Source organism: Rutilus rutilus (assembly GCF_951802725.1).
Source record: "Rutilus rutilus genome assembly, chromosome: 23".
Lineage (NCBI taxonomy): Eukaryota > Metazoa > Chordata > Actinopteri > Cypriniformes > Leuciscidae > Rutilus > Rutilus rutilus.
The window spans coordinates 23,874,152-23,893,262 of record NC_140233.1 but is presented as its reverse complement, the minus strand read 5'-3'; the positions used below and the strand labels follow the sequence as shown (position 1 = coordinate 23,893,262).

General features: G+C 44.8%; 1 protein-coding gene across 1 annotated transcript in view; it reads right to left on the bottom strand.

Moving 5' to 3' along the window:
* ano5a (anoctamin 5a) overlaps positions 1 to 19,111 on the bottom strand; it is a 51,945-nt gene that overhangs the window by 16,725 nt on the left and 16,109 nt on the right. The window contains exons 3-9 of the mRNA XM_084397056.1: positions 5,606 to 5,713; positions 4,356 to 4,424; positions 2,695 to 2,979; positions 1,863 to 1,973; positions 1,651 to 1,766; positions 378 to 512; positions 81 to 186 (exon numbers count right to left, since the gene is read on the bottom strand). Coding sequence (XP_084253182.1) covers positions 81 to 186; positions 378 to 512; positions 1,651 to 1,766; positions 1,863 to 1,973; positions 2,695 to 2,979; positions 4,356 to 4,424; positions 5,606 to 5,713 — 930 coding nt within the window. The remainder of the gene's footprint in view (positions 1 to 80; positions 187 to 377; positions 513 to 1,650; positions 1,767 to 1,862; positions 1,974 to 2,694; positions 2,980 to 4,355; positions 4,425 to 5,605; positions 5,714 to 19,111) is intronic.

Genomic DNA, 19,111 nt, shown 5'->3' with positions numbered 1-19,111 from the left:
CATGACTTTACATCAATAATTATGCAAAAAAACATGCTCCATAAAAAAATTGTTACACCATGTCAACTTTTTTTACTCACCCACGAAGAGCTACAGGTTGTGCTGAGCTTCCAGTAGCCGCATTTCTTATCGCAGAGAGGACACATGACAATCTGCCCACCAATGGTCTCATTACAGATCTCTTTACTACAGAAGACAACAAAAACTGTCTCAAAATTTGTTTCTGTGAACCAAAACGCATAACTTGTGTCTGAGGCCTCTATGTGTCTGCGTGATTCTTAATGCATTGCACTCTCAGCACTGCCACAAGGGGCGCTAAAGCAGGCATTAGCATGAACTGTCTTCTTCTACACTCAGTTCTCTAGCCTCATCCTCACCTCCAGATGTTGTCGTCAAAGGTGGCCACACCATAGATGAAACAGAGTAGACCAACAACTGCGGCATAAGACAGCATCTCTGTGTAGAAACCCAGCCAAGCGAAGTAGATGCCGATCTTCTCTCCATAGTACTTCCTTTGGTACAGGAAGCAGAAATTATTCAATGAAAATGTCCATCCACTTGCTCAAGGTGTCAGCAAAAGTAACATGCATCACATTCTCTCTATTTAATATTGAGTATTTTATGTATTGAGTTTATTTCTTTAACAAAAGCTATGGTGCAAAGTATGCGTCAGTCTATTTGAGTAACAAAAAATGATGATAAACATATTGCATTTGCAATGCTTTTAATATGCCATGAAGATTACTCTATGTCATTAGACAAGATATGTGATTTTTCATTGGCTTGCGAGCCTGAGAGTGTTAAGAAAGATGTTTTAATAGAACTTATAAATTTTGTTTCAATTAATTATTTTCATCATCTGAACATATGCTGTGTGGCATTTAATGGTAAATATTTTAGTATAGGCTGTTTATCACTTGTAATGTTATACTGGTGAATACAAATGAAAATGTTTCAACATTCTTCCTTGTGTTCATTTAGTAAAAAACATCTATAAAATGTCTTGATTTTAACTAGATTTCCACTGTTTTAGCTATTGCACTGTGTGAATTTCTGCACCCTAGTGCTACTGAATTGCAAAAACAGGTTTCATGAACACTTGGTCAAACAAGAGGGTAGTTCCGCCCCTGACTACTGTTCGGATTATGTATGTATATACATGTATTTCAACAAACACTAAATACAATTTTAACCTTTTTGTAAAAAAAGATTGAATCTATTTGGCTACAACAGTCACATGTGGTTTCAGGCAGGCTCCAACACGAAGTTCAATGACAAATATCCAAAGGGCAAACAGGCAGGGCAACACGCACTTAGGATAGTGGTGATCGGACAGAGAATGAATGTGAGGGACCAACTTATAATATAATATATATATAAACTATATTATAGTAAACACAAATGAGGATGATTAATAGAACACAGCTGACACAAACTGAACAAAGGAACACATGATGAACACAAACTAAAAGTTCATGATAATGAAACTAACTGAACATAGTGTGACAACAATGGCTGTTTATGATGATGTTTCTTCTTGACTGAAAAATAAAAATAAATAATATCTGAAAATATCAAGATAATTTTTTTTAGCTGTTTTTCTGAGGAAGTTCAATAGAAACCAAACCAATAGAATCCGGTTGGCCTTACCGGATGAGGTTGAGCGGCTGCTCCTTGTAAAAGCGGCTGAAACGGGCCCAGTTTTTATACAGGGAATAGCGTTCGCTCTCACAGTTAGAATCACGAGACTTGTTCCAGTACCTACACTAAAAAAACACACATTGATGTTATTGTTTTTCGACGGAGCAAAACCTTTTGAAGGTTTTGGTTTTGAGGCACATCTTCCCATGTAAAAGACCTACGTCATGCAGGGGGAAGGCAGCTGTGTAGGTCCCGTTGTTCAGCAGCCTCTTAATGCCCTTCTTGTCCTTGTCATCTTTACTGTATGGAATTCGGGAAAGGATGTAATATACCTGCGTGGAGAAGAAAATAAGCCAAGCCTTCGGTTACAGGGCAGTTCCTTAGTAAAAGCTAAAAAAGTCTACTTCTCTGCTCTGGAAGTTTAGAGGTTAGTTACGACCACACTGTAATGGAGGTTGTTTAATAAAATGTAATATCTTTATACATCTGTTATTAATGTAATTTATACCTGTGATGGTAAAACTAATTACTCCAGTCTTCAGTGTCAAATGATCCTTCAGAAATCATTCTAATATGCTGATTTGGTCCTCAAGAACCATTTCTTTCTATTTTCATTGTTGAAAACGTTTTTTGCTGCTTCATATTTTTGTGGAAACTGTGAAATACTTAAAAAGTCTGGGTTAAGCATGACTTAAAAAAAATAAAAATAAAACTTTTATTCAGCAACTGATCAAAAGTGACTATAAGTGAGAAAAGTAAATACATTTACAAAATATTTCTATTTTAAATAAATGCTTTCTTTTAAAAAAAGAATCCTGAAAAATGGTTTCCACAAAAATAATTAAGCAGCGAAAACTGTTTTCAAAATTGATAATAATAAGAATCATTATTAATAATTGAGAACTAACAGTAACTGATTATGTTTGAGCACCAAATCAGCATATTATAATGATTTCTGAAGCATTGTGGGACACTGAAGACTAAATGTCTTTTATATATAAAATAAATGTAAGTATTTTTGGCATTTCTAATGCCTAATAAAGTTTTTCTTACGATCCTGTTCCTCGTGGACGGAGGAAAGAAGGTTTCTTTATCTTCGATGAGGAAGAAGTCAATCTTGCTCTTATCAAACGTGTAGGTGAAGTAATCCGGCTCAGGATTCATCACATGCTCAGGCAGACGGTAGGGCGTGAAGAGCCAGCTCATGGGCACTTCTTTTTTAGCTGGAATATCATTGGCTTTAAAAGGCACTTTGATTTTCAGAACATCTGCATATGTTGCCAGCACTTCCCATGGTACGTGGATCTTCAGGAAGTATGTCTTTCCATCTTCCGACTCCTGGAAAGACAGACACGTGACACATAAGAAAAGTGTAAACTTGTTTATACAGTTTTACTAATGCCCTTTCTGGTACAGTTTTCTTTTTTTTATGCACAGTAGCAGATAAAAATGAACATTGCATCAGCATGATAATTCATGCTAACATGAGAAATCCATTTTTAGTAAAAAGAAGATAAGAAGATGTTTTGAAGAATGTCGGTAGACAAACAGTTAATGGGCCCCATTGACTTCCATAATATTTTTTTTCCTACTATGGAATTCTGGTATTTCTATAGTTCAAAACTCAAAGGTCCCCATCCCAATTATTTGCCAAAATGTCTCCTCGTGTTCTGCAGAAGAATGAAAGTCCTCAGGTTTGAACATACATGAGGGGAAGAAATGATGACAGAAATTAAGCGTAGCGTCAGTTCTGGCAGGTCACGTTAGTCAAGCTCGCATCAGCTGACTCTCAGCTGATCCACGTCTACCTATAGGAATGCAACGCCTATCACTGTATTCATATATAAGCTCCTTCAGTATTATCAGCAGCTATCGCGTTTCTCAGGAGCTAATTCCCTCCTCCAGCTCCAGCTCCTCCTCTCGTCAGTCAGGATTTGGCCTTCTGAGTGCCCTTTGAATCAGAATAAATTCTCGAATTATGTTGTACTTTAAAATCTTGAATGAATGATATCTGCAATACATTCATGTTGGTTCTGTTCTGTTTCCCCTAAGGGGGGTTATCGCTGCGCTCCTGCTCTTATCCATGCTAAGCTACATGGATGCGCAGGGAGTTCTTGCCCAGAACAGAACCATACCGCCAATCCTAACTATATGATAATGGTCAATCGTATTTGACGATAGTGGTCCTGACAGAACTTGTATGTAAGTGAAGAGACCATATTACTCCTGTATTGATTTCATTACATTGGTTACCGATTCGATACAGAATACAGTATAAAGTGTTATTATATGTTTTCAAATCTGAGTATATCTCTGATTTAATTAGTTTACATAAACCTTTGAGATCTCTTCGCTCCAATGATCAGCTGTGTCTGCTGATCGCGCTTGAAATGTAGAGGTGATTCTCATGTACAGCACTTTGATGCCCATTGTGGTTTTTGAAAGTGCTCTAGAAATAAAGTTGAGTTGAGTTGTGTGTTAACATGAAGTTCACTACCCTCTAATGGATACTAACTGCTAAAACAATCCTTTATATTGTACCCAGCTAAACAAATACGATGAAATATACTTCTAATGATCAGACATTGCAGAATCATAATAATCTAGTGCTTATGAATCAATATATTTATTTGTGAGATACAGTGAGAACTAATCTGATGACGTATCGATGTCCTGAAATGGCTTGTTGGTGGCATATTAATTGTTTTACTCACAGATTTGTCCTCAGTCTCCAGGTCAAGTCCGGCTTTCTGTAAGTTAGCCTCAAACTCCTTCCTTCGATCCTGCATGAAAGATCAATAACACATCTGACAATCAGAGTTGTGCTTTTGGTGCAATACATAGTACATAATAGTACATAGCACAAGAAGGGTTTCTGGCAACTACTTATGACAAGATTATTTCTGTCTGCAGAGATGTATGTGTGTGAACTGTGTGTGAGTTCCAGCCCAGGCCTGTTAAGCACATAATTTATGAGTAACAAGAATGTGGAAGCACACAAGACTATGACACACACACAGTGGTGTGTGACTTCACAAAGTAAGGGCTGACAACACAGTTTGGGGGCTACTGCTCACCTGGAGGACAGAGTTGAAAGCTTTTCCCCATTGTCTACGTGTGTGATTGTAACTAATACAATTTCAGAATTTTGGTGGATATAATTGTGTATTTATGACTAATATTTCACCATACTAAAGCTGCGTCCCTAATGACGGACTATAGACTTATACTCCATGTACTCATGTATTATGTATCATCCGTGTAGTGTATAAACTTAATAAGGTTATTTTGTCATTCAACATCGGAGTCTAAAAAGTTACGCTACATTCCATAGGTCGGTTTTCCTGTTAATTTAGGGCACCATCCGGGTATTTAAAGTGCGCATTTTCTTTTTGGAATTTTCAGTGTAATTTTTAACATAATGTATGCCTTAAATCAATTACATGACCAATATTGAACTCTTTTCTTAATGCGACGTAAATTATGTACAGTAGGCTTATCAAATCAAATATACAAGTACTTAGCACTATCACTTAAAGAGGAGAACCTGACTTGTGCATTGTCTGACAACTTTTACCTTGGTGGAAAATTTACCATGAGAAAGTTTATCTAGGATGCCTTAAATGTTTATGACAGCTAGTGTTATCAGCAGTGTGAAGATATGCACAGTCGGTTAGACCTCGAACAGATCTAGAGATAAAACCACAAAAAACATTTGACCCAAAATTTGTTACATTTACTAACATGTTTTTTAAGTGGCTTGCAGAAAGTCTGACTCAGTGCTAATCATTATTTGTAAGGATTAGGATCAGTCATTGTTTTGTAGGATTGCTATTCAGTTTACAAGTTAGTCATTTGTTTAGCAAATGACCCCCCCCCCCCCCCCAACACACACACACACACACAGTTCACAGAGGGAAGCCAAATGTTATTATATGAATACATCGTAGAGTGGATAACAAACCTGTTTCTTTTCTCCATCCTTGTCGTCGATGTAAGACAGAACAAAATCTATCCTCCGTACGCCATCTCTGAAGTACACAGAATCCTTACTCTGCTGCTGCTTATCCACCTGCACAAACATAAATAGTTTTTTTTTTACATTTATTTTAACAAAGTCAAGCTTTTATACAAAGTACTGCAGCTTTATAATGTTTCACAATATCATCACAATAAAGGATGCATAGAAACAGAGCTTAAACATTAGTGTTAAACATGACAGAGACTATAGCAGTTTCAAAACTTCAAACCAATTCATAAGTCTGCTGTTTATCTTCACACAAAAAAAGAGAAAAAAAAATCCAAAAATTAAACCCTGAACAAATACTTCAGCACAAGCTGCATGCTAAAGAAAAGCCAGACTTAGTGCAGTCACATTTACAACATTGTACTACAATTTTTCGAAATCCAGTAATTTCAATAGGAATCCACACGATCTGACATTTCTTCATACAAATTTTTCAACAGGTTTACTTTGGTAACACGGACCAACAGAAAGTTACTTATTTTGGTTTTTAAGTGACTTCTGTCTGAGCTGTGCTTCATACATTGCTACATTATTGACAATGGACAATATTTCCCCCTCACATAGTCCCTGCGTGCGAGGTAGTACTTTTTCAAAGTACAGGAACTTTCAGGGGTGGGACTTGAACATGCTGATTGGTTGAGTTCACGCAGAATTTTGATTGGTTGACTCCACGCAACGTTTTATTTCAACCACCATTTTTTAAAGTCTGTTGAATGAATGCATTCGAATACGTGCAGTAACAGTCGTCTGCTATTCGAATCAACAATGGAGTTAAAAAAATATGACAGACGGACCGACGACGAGGTTCAGGCTTTATTAAGCCTGAAATCCAGCGGGAACTAGAAAGTAGCGCGCAGTCCTACGTCACCAGACAATTTGCCTAATCTTCACGGTATTCTAGACCACGATGGAAACACAGACAGCAACAGGTCTGGGGGAAAAAAGTTCCTGGGACAAATTGTTGCGGGTAATTTCGAGTGGAAACGCGGCTTATGTGTCTAAAGAACTTTCAAGGTCCAATATAGAAATTATCCATTTCCTACAAACTAAAGCCTTATACACCGATGAGCCATTACATTATGACCACCCCCAGCCTTGAGCAATCAGTGCAGTATATATGCCACCCGAGGACCGGCTTTCGGTCAACAGAGTGTTCCGTGTCAGAATGGAAAAGCTGCCGATTTATCGGAGTTTGATAAAGGACAAATTGTGATGGCAGGGCGCCTCGGGACTTCGATCTCGGAAACGGCGCAGCTTGTGAGTTGTTCATGTGCTGCTGTAGTCAATACATATCAAAATTGGTGCACAGATGGCCAAACGACGAACCGTGATCCAGTTGAGTGTGTCAGCAGCTCATTGATGCCAGAGGGAAGTGGAGACTGCCGTGCATTTTTCACAGCGACTACAGGACCACAGTGCGACAAATCACCAGCAGTTACAACAGCGGTGACCAGAGAAATGTGTGACAGCACACAGTTCATCGCAGCCTTCTGCGTATGGGCCTAATGCAGCCGACGTCCCCATGCTAACTGTACGCCATCGTCAGCAATGCATGGAATAGGCCCAAGATCATTGAGATTGGACTGTGGATGATTGGAATAAAGTGGCCTGGCCTTGTGAATCAAGATTCCTGGTGCATCACGTCGGCGGCCGAGCGCTAATACGCCGATTACCAATAGAGGCAATGGCACCTGGATGCACGTTTGGGCGGACACAGGCCGGCAGCCTGTAGAGTTATGCTGTGGGCGATGTTTCCTTCCCAATAGCACAATCCCTTACTGTTGTCAGGTATCTGTTAATGCCTTGGCCTCCAAATTCACCTGACATGAACCCAATCAAACATTTGTGGTTCGACTTGGAAAAGCGGTTTCGCCCTAATGAACGGGAACTGGAGGACCTGTTACTGACATTATGGTACCAGATACACCAATAGATCTATCACCACCTTGTCATATCAATGCCTCGCCGCATCGTTTTGTGGGCTAAAGGAGGTCCTAAAGGAGGTTATTAGGTAGGTGGTCATAATGTAATGGCTCATCGCTGTATATACCAAGCAGTGGCGGCTCGTCGATTTTGAGGAGAAAATGGGAGAGGGACAATTTAATATTAATACAATTCCTCTGTTGGCAAAAAAATAAATAAAAAAAATAGCCAATAGTGTTCAAATTTACAAAAGCTATCAGTCAAACAGTATCTACAAATTAAAAATGAAGAAGCTTCCATGCCTAAGCTGGATATATAGGCTACAGCTTCACTAAATGGCCCAACACCCTCTTTTAAAACGGACATTTAAGAAGGGATGGATGTTTGCTTCAAGTGATAAGTTAGGTAAGGGAAATTATATTTGTATTATCTTAATGTATGTGTAATTTTCTGTCTAAAATTTACCAAAAAGCCATTTAAAACAGTTCAGTAAGGCCATCCTTAAAAATATTTTGGTTTGCAGTAACAGCAAAAAAAAAGAAAAAAAGGGTCGGTAGGTCGGTCTATATTTTTTTTTATATATAAAAAAAATATATAAAAAAGTATATATTTTTTCATTTAAAAAAAATAAATAAATCAGGGTCGGGTGACATTAGGTGACATTTTTCACCTATCTCTAAGGGCTGTTTACACCAGGCCACTTCATGCGTTTTCTCGGATTGCAATCTGATTTATCAAAACGTACTCGGTTACTAACGTAACCTCTGTTCTCTCTAGAGAGGGAACGAGTATTGCGTAAGCTAGCTTACGCTGCGGGAAAGTCTCCTTTCACGAGATACTGAAGCCAAAAATTATCCTAATTTTTTAAACTTTGTCAACGCAGTGCGGCAGCCTGCAGACCTAGGGCAAGCGAGTCGCGTGCCCATTGGCTGCTCTGCGGCAACTGCAGCAGCCTATGGCTGAGCCTTGCGCGTGACGTCACGTCCAATGAGCGCGCTTGGCGCGCTTAGTGCGTCACAGCCCGTCATTAGGGGTGTGGCTTAGAGTATATAAGCAAGGAACAGAGGCTGCTTCGCTGGTTTCTGTCGCATGAAGCGAAAATGAGCTCGTGGCGAGAGCACGGCGGGTTACGCAATACTCGTTCCCTCTCTAGAGAGAACAGAGGTTACGTTAGTAACCGAGTACGTTCTCTTACGAGAGGTTCTCTCGTATTGCGTAAGCTAGCTTACGCTGCGGGAACACCTTTGTCAACGCCGTGCGCGCGCCCAGCATCCTGAATGAATCCCGTGGGAAGCCCAGGGAACGCGAAACGGAGCTGGGCGGCCAGATACCACAGTACACAAGCACATAATATGGGGCAGGGAGCGGCACAGCCGGTCCAACTAACACTTCCATACAGTGTAGCTCAACCAGTAGAGCTAAATCAGCAGCGTAGCCCGCGCACAGACAGTGGGCTGGCTTACGCGAGACTTAGACTGATAGCACTTTGGCCTGCAAAGCGGGAACATCCAGGTTGTAAAACCTAACAAATGTGGAGGGGGAGGCCCAGCCCGCCGCTGCACAAATGTCATGAATGGGAATCCCACTGGACCACGCCCACGATGAGGCCATGCCTCTGGTGGAGTGTGCCCGAATGCCCAAGGGGCACTGCAGGTTTTTAGATGCGTAAGCAGCTGCGATAGCATCGACTATCCATCTGGACAGAGTGTGCTTCGAGGCGGCGAGACCCTTGGTGCGCCCACCAAACGAAACAAAAAGCTGCTCTGAACGCCTGAAGGCGGCGGAGCGCGAAATATAGCTTCTCAGCGCCCTAACTGGGCAGAGGAGGTGACTATCTGCCTCGCAGCCAGTAATCGGCAGGGCTGAAAGGGAAATGACCTGCGCTCTGAAGGGAGTGCCCAAAATTTTTGGGACGTACCCATGCCTCGGTCTGAGAATAACTTTAGAGTCATTAGGTCCGAACTCGAGGCACGCAGCGTTAGTGGATAACGCGTGAAGGTCTCCCACACGTTTTACTGAAGACAGTGCTATCAGAAAAACGGTTTTGAGCGTGAGGTATTTCATATCCACAGTTTCTAAGGGTTCAAAGGGATGTGCTTTCAGTGCGTCTAAGACCAGTGAAAGATCCCACATAGGAACCGAAGGGGGTCGCGGGGGGTTCATCCTCCTCGCTCCTCTAAGGAAGCGGATGACCAACTCGTTCCTTCCTAATGCGCGGCCCGGCTCTGACACAGAGAGCGCTGAAATGGCCGCGACATAGACTTTGAGCGTGGAGGGGGACCTGCCCGCGTCCAGTAGCTCTTGAAGGAAACACAATACTTGTGAGACCCCACATGTCTGTGGATTGAGCCCTTTGGTAGTGCACCATTTGTTAAACACAGACCATTTAGACGTGTAGAGCCGCCTCGTGGAGGGGGCTCTAGATTGTATGATCGTGTTCATCACCCCTTCTGGTAGATCAGCATGTAGTTGTTGAGGCTCCACGCATGCAGAGACCAGTGCTCTGGGTGGGGATGCCAAATCGAGCCGCGGGCTTGAGAGAGAAGGTCTCTCCGCACCGGAATCGGCCAGGGGGCTGAGTCTGCCAATTGTATGAGTTCCGGGAACCAAGCTTGGTTCTCCCAGAACGGGGCTATGAGGAGCACTGTGTGGCGCGCTTTCCTGACTCTCTCGATGACCTGAGGCAGCAGAGAGACTGGCGGAAACGCATATAGCGGGCCGCTGGGCCAAGACTGGGCCAGCGCGTCCTCGCTCTTCGAAAAGAACGCTGGGCAGTGTGCGTTGTCTATTGACGCAAAGAGGTCGACTTTCGCTCTGCCAAAGCGGCGCCACAGCGACTGGACTGTTTGAGGGTGTAGAGACCACTCCCCAGGGGGAACGTTGTCCCTGGACAGTCTGTCGGGGCCCTCGTTCAGATGGCCAGGCACATGCGATGCTCTCAGAGAGCGCAGAGAGTGCTGAGCCCATACGAGGAGGCGTTCCGTCAGGGCGCAGAGTTGCTTTGATCTGACACCGCCCTGGCGGTTCACATAGGCCACTACTGAAGTGTTGTCCGTGCGGACTAGAACATGGTGACCACGGAGGAAAGGGAGGAAGTGCATGAGCGCTTTCTCGACCGCGAGCATCTCTAGACAGTTTATGTGTAGGAGATTCTCCTGGTCTGACCAGTGGCCAAAGACCGGTCTGCCTTCGAAGAGCGCTCCCCAACCTAGGTTGGACGCATCTGTAGAGACAACTTTCCGGTGTGAGACCACTCCCATATTCACTCCCGTGTGATACCATTCGGCTGCTAGCCAGGGCTGCAGGGCTGAGACACAGACCTGAGTCACTCTGATTAGCGAGCCGCCGGTCGCCCAGGCTCGATGGGATACGCGCGTTCTCAGCCAGCGTTGAAGCGGGCGCATGCGCAGTAAACCCAACTGAAGCACTGCTGCAGCTGAGGCCATATGCCCCAGAATGCGCTGAAATGCCTTCAGGGGAACCCGGTTGCCTCCTTTGAAGGATGCAGCGAGGCGCTGGATGCGGCGCGCGCGCTGCTCCGTCAATCTGGCCGTCATCGCCACCGAGTCCAGTTCTATTCCGAGAAAGGAAATCGACTGCCGGGGCGAGAGCGAGCTCTTTGTCCAGTTGACCGCTAGACCCAAAACCTCCAGGTGGTCGAGTAGCGCTGTTCTGTGAGACACAAGTTCTGTCTCTGACTGCGCTAGAACGAGCCAATCGTCCAAGTAGTTCAGAATTCGCATTCCCTGACTCCTCAGGGGAGCGAGAGCCGTGTCCATGCATTTCGTAAATGTACGGGGTGCTAAAGACAGGCCGAACGGCAGGACTGTGTATTGATAAGCTCGACCGTCGAAGGCGAATCTCAAAAATGGCCTGTGACGGCGAGTTATCTGGATCTGGAAATAAGCGTCCTTCAGATCGAGAGAGATAAACCAGTCTCCTGGGCGAATTTGCGCGAGGATCTGTCTGGTTGTAATCATCCTGAACGGCCGTCTCATGAGGGCTTTGTTCAGATGTCTCAGATCTAAAATAGGTCTTAATGCTCCGTCCTTCTTGGGAACGAGGAAGTAACGGCTGTAAAAGCCTGACTCGCTCAGAGAAGGATGCACCTGTTCTATGGCCCCTTTTCGCAGCAGCTTTGTTATCTCTGCTTGAAGCAGATGTGCTGTTTCCAAACTCACTTTCGTTTCCGTCTGCGCTAGAAAGCGCGGAGGGCGACGAGCAAATTGGAGCGAATAACCGTGTCTTATGGTGTTGAGCACCCATTCTGACGCGCCCTGAATAGCCTCCCATGCTTTTGCATGCATAGCTAGGGGTCGAATGGTCTCTGGGTTCAGATCGCCGCGTTGCGCGGGATGGGGAACCTGTATCAGAGAAGACGGGGCGGCGCGCGCGCCGCCGATGCTCGGACACGAGGGCAGAAGAACAGGGCTGGCCGACTGTGCAGAATTTAGTAGCTCGATCTTGGACGATGGAGCGTGAACTGCTGTCAAACAACCCAGGCGCGAGGGCGGCGTGGGGATTATGGTGTCTGAAAGTGGGCGCGCGTGCTCGTGAGCTGGCGCGGGATATGCACTTATGACACGGCCAGTGTTTGGGGGCTTTATGAGGTTTGCAACCTGTCTGGCAGAGCGGGCAGTGGGCAGGTGTGAGCACAGGGCTGTGGGCACATTTCCTACACTTGATGCTCGAGCGGAAAGTTTCCGCTTTAAGAGATAGCGCTCTGGACGCGTTGCCATGGGAACCTGGTCTGTGTGAGGCAGTGAGCACACGGGAGTGGGCACTTTTTCTACACTTAAAACCCCTGCGGCTTGAGCCGTAGCAATTTGAGGTAACTGAGTGACAGAGCGAGCAGCGAGTAGTTGTGAGCACGGAAGTGTGGGCACTTTTACTACATTTAGTGCTCGAGCGGTGTGAGGCCGCTTTATGAGAGAGCGCTCTGGGCGCGTTACCATGGGGATTGCACTTGTGTGAAGCAGTGAGCACATGGGTGTGGGCACATTTTCTACACTTAAAGCACTTATACTCTTTTTGAGATTTATCTGGGTCGCCGTGAAAACGGCGTTTGTGTGCAGGCGAGCGAGTGTAATTACTGGCTCGTTGGCTGCGGTGTGTGCTGCTGCAGTAGCCTGAACATAGGGGACTGACAGAGCTGTGCGTTTTGATGGCGGTCCGGCCGTAGCGGGACTCAACCATCTTTTCCTCCTTGCGGATGCTAGGAGGACTTCGCGGGCTCGGGCTTCAACGCGATCTTGGACCGCGGGCCCCGTGGGGGCGGCGGTCTGTGACGGCTGGTCGAGCGCGACCTGGGGCGATTGCCCTGGCGCCGCTGCGAAGCGTTGGGGGGCCTGGAAGAGCGCTGGTTAGAGCTGCGCACAGGAGGCTGAGTTTGAGGGCGGCCTGTGGCTGAGCTCGAACGGCGGGGCAGGAAGAGGTCCATCGCCTGCGACGCCTTCTGTACCTCAGAGAACCGATCCACAATTCCGCTGACCGCAGGGCCAAAGAGGCCGGTGGGCGAGAGTGGTGCGTTCAGAAACACAGCGCGCTCTGACTCACTCATGTCCGCGAGCGTCAACCATAGATGTCTGTCGATGACGGTGAGCGCGGCCATGGATCTGCCGATGGCTTGAGCAGCGGTCTTGGTAGCGCGCAGCGCGAGATCCGTAGCGCTGCGGAGATCGGTAAAGGCAGACTGATCCGAGCCCTTCTCGTCCAGTTCACGGAGGAGGTCGGCTTGAAGGATCTGAAGAATAGCCATTGAGTGCAGGGCGGAAGCAGCCTGGCCGGAGGCGGCGAAAGCGCGGCCGGCGAGAGCTGAGGTGGTCCTGCAGGCTTTAGACGGCAGGGCAGACTTTGAGCGCCATCTAGCAGACGGCGGGCAAAGGTGCGTTGCCACAGCATCCTCAACGGCGGGGATGCCGTTATAGCCGTTCTCGGCGGCTCCGTCCACCTGGGAGAGAGCCGAGGAGACTGGCGAGCGGAGTCTGGTGGAGAACGGAGCGTTCCAGGACTTAGAGAGCTCGGCGTGGAGCTCAGGCAGGAAGGGTGCTGACCTAGAGGCAGGCGCAGGGCGGCGGCTAGGCAGAAAAAACCCGTCAAGGCGATTGGGCTCCGGCTCCTTAGGTGGAGACCAATCCAGTCCCATTCTCTCGACCGCTAAAGTGAGGAGGCGGAGAAGCTCTGCGTCAACACTAGCGCGGGTTCGAGAAGACTCCATAGTAGAGGGGGCGGAGCGGTGAGAGCCCGACCACTCCTCGCTGTCAGACGCGAGCAGAGAGCAGCTGTCAGCGGCATCATCTGCATCATCCCCCAGGGCGACGGCAGTGCGGGCAGTGGCCGGCCGCTGCGCGTCGGAGAAGGGTGGGGGGGAAGGAGAGAGCGAGGCTCGCGGGAGAGGTTCCGGCGAGCGCTCAGCTGTAGCGTCCAGTTCCGGCGGCCTTTGAGAGCGACGTTTTTTCTTTCGTGGCCCGGAAGAAGCGGCCGGAGAAGATGGAGTGTCTTCGAATTTAGCGAGTCGAGCCCGTAGGGTCGACATCGGTAAATCTTCACACTGTTCGCAGCCGCCCTCGGAGAGAGCGCGAACAGCGTGGTCAAAACCCAGGCAGAGAGCGCACAGCACGTGGCGGTCTCCGTCGCTGAGCGAGGCTCTGCACGAGCCACAGGATGTGCGAGGCATTTGAAACAACGCCTCGCGCTCTTTTAGATGCAAGTGTGTCGCGGCGGACACACACACACACACAAAACAGAGCAGAAAAAAGCCGGATGGCGCAGCAGGCAGGGAAGGCTGAAGGCGGCGAGCGGCCGGCGTCCTCAGGCTGAGATCCTCGGCGTGCTGGTCGCTGGATTCAACGGCGGCTTCCTCGGAGATCAGCGATGCGAAGAGCTTCGCTGAAGAGACAGAAATCAGCGAAGCAGCCTCTGTTCCTTGCTTATATACTCTAAGCCACACCCCTAATGACGGGCTGTGACGCACTAAGCGCGCCAAGCGCGCTCATTGGACGTGACGTCACGCGCAAGGCTCAGCCATAGGCTGCTGCAGTTGCCGCAGAGCAGCCAATGGGCACGCGACTCGCTTGCCCTAGGTCTGCAGGCTGCCGCACTGCGTTGACAAAGTTTAAAAAATTAGGATAATTTTTGGCTTCAGTATCTCGTGAAAGGAGACTTTCCCGCAGCGTAAGCTAGCTTACACAATACGAGAGAACCTCTCGTAAGAGAACGATTCCATTTAACGTTACACCTGGTTACATGGGCTAAATGTGTGTTGTTTTTTTTGCGGATATAAATCCGATCTTCAATTACTGCTATATGTAGATTTAATGGAGTGCACGTCACCGAAAGCAACAGTTATGACTACATTATTTTATTTATCATCAGCTAAAATTTCTGAATCAAAGCCCGCAATAAGAGAAAGCGGAAACAGCCCTGGTAAGATCATTTCGTTTCTTTACATTTAATGATGATGATTGTGTGTTAAGCGTCAGCGACTTACTTTCACTTTGATTTGCGATAGTTTGCACGTTGATGCTCAGCTTCTCATCTGCGGCAATGCGTGTTGCAGTAGCGTCGTCATATCTGACTAAAACATGACATATAGCCTATAACACGCTCTCGCATGTTTATTTTTTAATAAACCATATTCAACAACATATAAAAATGAAATAATCTTTAGAGTAAACTAAAGCCGCAGCCATCATTACCAAGCGCGAACCATTGACAGTGAATGAAACGAAGCAAACTTAGCTTGCAGCCAGTAGTGTGACATGCGTTAACGGTTAACCAATGGTGTAAACATAATCATAGATGACGCGCCACGGGTTTTTATTTAAAAGAAAGAACGTAGCTTATGTTTGTATGTAGGTCTAGGCAATTTATATTCACAATACTTAATAACTAATATTATTTTATTGCATTTGTATTAGTTGTTTGAAGAGTTAAAAAAAAAATCTGTCGGTCTTAACGCAAGTTTACAACCGGCAAGTCGGTCGGACTGAAAGGGAAAAAAAATAAATAATTGGGTCGGTACTAAATTGACAGGGTCGGTCGGGTTACGGCAAACAAGAATAATTTTAAGGATGGCCTAAATAATAAATATTCATCATTGTCATCATCATCCTCGGCAGGGTATCCCCAGACATTACAATTTAGTGTGCCTCCTCTATTTTAAAACCCACGAGCCGCCACTGATACCAATAATAATATTTATATGTAACAACAACACTGGTATCCTATGGAAACTTGTTTCCGCCACTGAATAAAAAGATGTAAAAGATAATTGTGACTTTTCATCTCACAATTGCGAGTTTACATCTCGCAATTCTTACTTTATTTCTCAGAATTGCGAAATACAAAGTCAGAATTCTCAGAATTCTGACTTTATAACACGCAATTGCGACTTTATATCACGCAATTCTGACTTTATAACACGCAATTGCGACTTTATATCACGCAATTCTGACTTTAACTCGCAATTGCGACTTTACTGTATATCACGCAATTCTGACTTTATAACTCGCAACTGCGACTTTATATCGCGCAATTCTGACTTTATAACTCGCAACTGCGACTTTATATCACGCAATTCTGACTTTATAGCTCGCAATTGAGACTTTATATCACGCAATTCTGACATTATAACTCTCAACTGCGACTTTATATCACGCAATTCTGACTTTATAACTCGCAACTGCGACTTTATATCACGCAATTCTGACTTTATAGCTCGCAATTGAGACTTTATATCACGCAATTCTGACTTTATAACTCGCAACTGCGACTTTATATCGCGCAATTCTGACTTTATAACTCGCAATTGAGTCTTTATATCGCGCAATTCTGACTTTATAACTCGCAATTGAGACTTTATATCACGCAATTCTGACTTTATAACTCGCAACTGCGACTTTATATCGCGCAATTCTGACTTTATAACTCGCAACTGCGACTTTATATCGTGCAATTCTGACTTTATAACTCGCAACTGCGACTTTATATCGCGCAATTCTGACTTTATAACTCGCAATTGAGTCTTTATATCGCGCAATTCTGACTTTATAACTCGCAATTGAGACTTTATATCACGCAATTCTGACTTTATAACTCGCAACTGCGACTTTATATCGCGCAATTCTGACTTTATAACTCGCAACTGCGACTTTATATCGTGCAATTCTGACTTTATAACTCGCAACTGCGACTTTATATCGTGCAATTCTGACTATAACTCGCAATTGAGACTTTATAACTCGCAATTGAGACTTTATATCATGCAATTCTGACTATAACTCGCAATTGAGACTTTATATCATGCAATTCTGACTTTATAACTCGCAACTGCGACTTTATATCACGCAATTCTTACCTTATAACACGAATTGAGACTTTATATCACGCAATTCTGACTTTATAACACGAATTGAGACTTTATATCACGCAATTCTGACTTTATAACTCGCAACTGCGACTTTATATCGCGCAATTCTGACTTTATAACTCGCAACTGCGACTTTATATCACACAATTCTGACTTTAAAACTCGCAATTGCGACTTTATGTCAGGCAATTCTCAATTGTGAGATAAAAAGTCTGAATTGTGAGATAAAAACTCGCGATTACCTTTTTATTTTTTATTCTGTGGTTACTATTACTTCCATAGTGTCCACACCAACGGACAATGACATTCTGTTTATTACAGTATAAGCGCACTGCAGTTTTGTTGTCTGATCACTTTCAATGCTTAAGCTCTTTTTAAGTCACATTAACCCGAACCCTGATTAAAAACAACATTTATTTATTTGTTATATTTTTCTAATCCAATACATCCCAGAAGGGAGGTTTTGTCATACTTTTGTTCATTTCTAGGGATAGCCGAATTGTACACACTTTCAATAAACCTTGTGGCCAAACCAAATCCGAATGCCAGCTCATGGTCCTTTCTGTTCCCATCCCTCTCTTTCTCTCACACTTTGCTTCCTGTTCACTATCCCCTATACTAATTAAGGCAAAAACACCATTAAAAAAATATACTGTGATACTTAATAATTAGGTAGAAAGACAATTAGCATGACACAGCTCTCAACGCGTAACTCTCTTCCTCTCCTACAGTTCAAAGGATTGCATTATACAGCAATGTGATTGCTGCCACCTACTGTTCAGGACAATCTGATAGTCTAATATAAAGATGTAAACACTGAGGAAGGCCTCTGCAGAGATACACAGGCAAGTGTATTAAAACCTATATTAATCTCAGTTTACGAGCTACATGACAACACTGACCGGATCAGCCCTGAGAGGGACATTTTCAACCTAGAGTTAAAAGACTGCAGGCTGTATTTTGAGCCAGTTCTGCTCCAGCCCTGTCAGTCTGCAGCTGTTCTCCAACAACTAAAAATAACTTACATACACTGCATAACACAAACAAATACAGCCAGTGACCACAACGGCAACCGGGCATAAAACACCTCTATATTCTCTCACAGCCACTTCCAGAGATGTGACCAAGCCGAACGACATTTCTCTGAGGTTTAACACCGCTGATTTACTTATGCCATTCCTACAAGCAAAACAAAGCAGTTGACGAAAACACATCCCTACTAGAGTACGCAAGTAATACACACCAACATGCATTAGTAAAAGCAATTACCGCTGGCTAGTAATGTCAGGACACTGCTAAACACATCCCCCAGAGATCCTCCTCCGTTATTCCACAAACAGCTGGCGGAAGATGGAAGAAGGAGAGAGAAATGGAGATAAGAGAAACATTTTACCTCCAATCCATCTATCAAGTGCTGCATCTTTCACGATTCTGGGAGTCTCCAGAGGCGGAGACCACCTCCTTTTACAACAGCCCAGCAAATCGGACACACACACACACACACACACACACACACACACACTGTAAAGCGGCCCTCCTTTAAAATGCACACACGCCCAGTCAATAATAGAGCGGAAAGAGAGAGATAGAGAGATAGAGGGGGCTAACAGAGATGACATCATTGTAATCATAATGTCTAGATTTGAGAATTAGTAGTGTTTAGCAGGCTGGGATCAGCATGGGATGCTGGTTGCTGGTCCTCGGCATGGGAAGTGGGATTGCTGGTGGTGGACCAGCCAAACTAGCACAATACCAGCTCTGACCAGCATAAATAAGCTCCGGACCTTCCATAAGCATCAAGGGACCCCCCATAAGGCCGAAAAAAAATTACCTTGGGGGGTCCCCCAGTTTTTTATTAAAACTAAAATACTAGAAACATAATATATGACGTAATATCTATTTTTTTTATCAAAGTAGTGCGCTGCCTGTCCCATAAGAAGCTACTCCAAATTAGATTTGCGTCTGAAAATAAGCTCAAGTGCGCCACACGCTGTTTTCTGAAGGAATTTACGTATATATTGCACAAATGTTATTTCTCGTGCCATTTATACACCAAAAATAGTTTTTGCGTGCAAATTATATACGCACTGTAAACCCCTAGGGTCGGATTAGGGATCTGGAGTGCGTGCCTATTACACGCCATTAAGTGC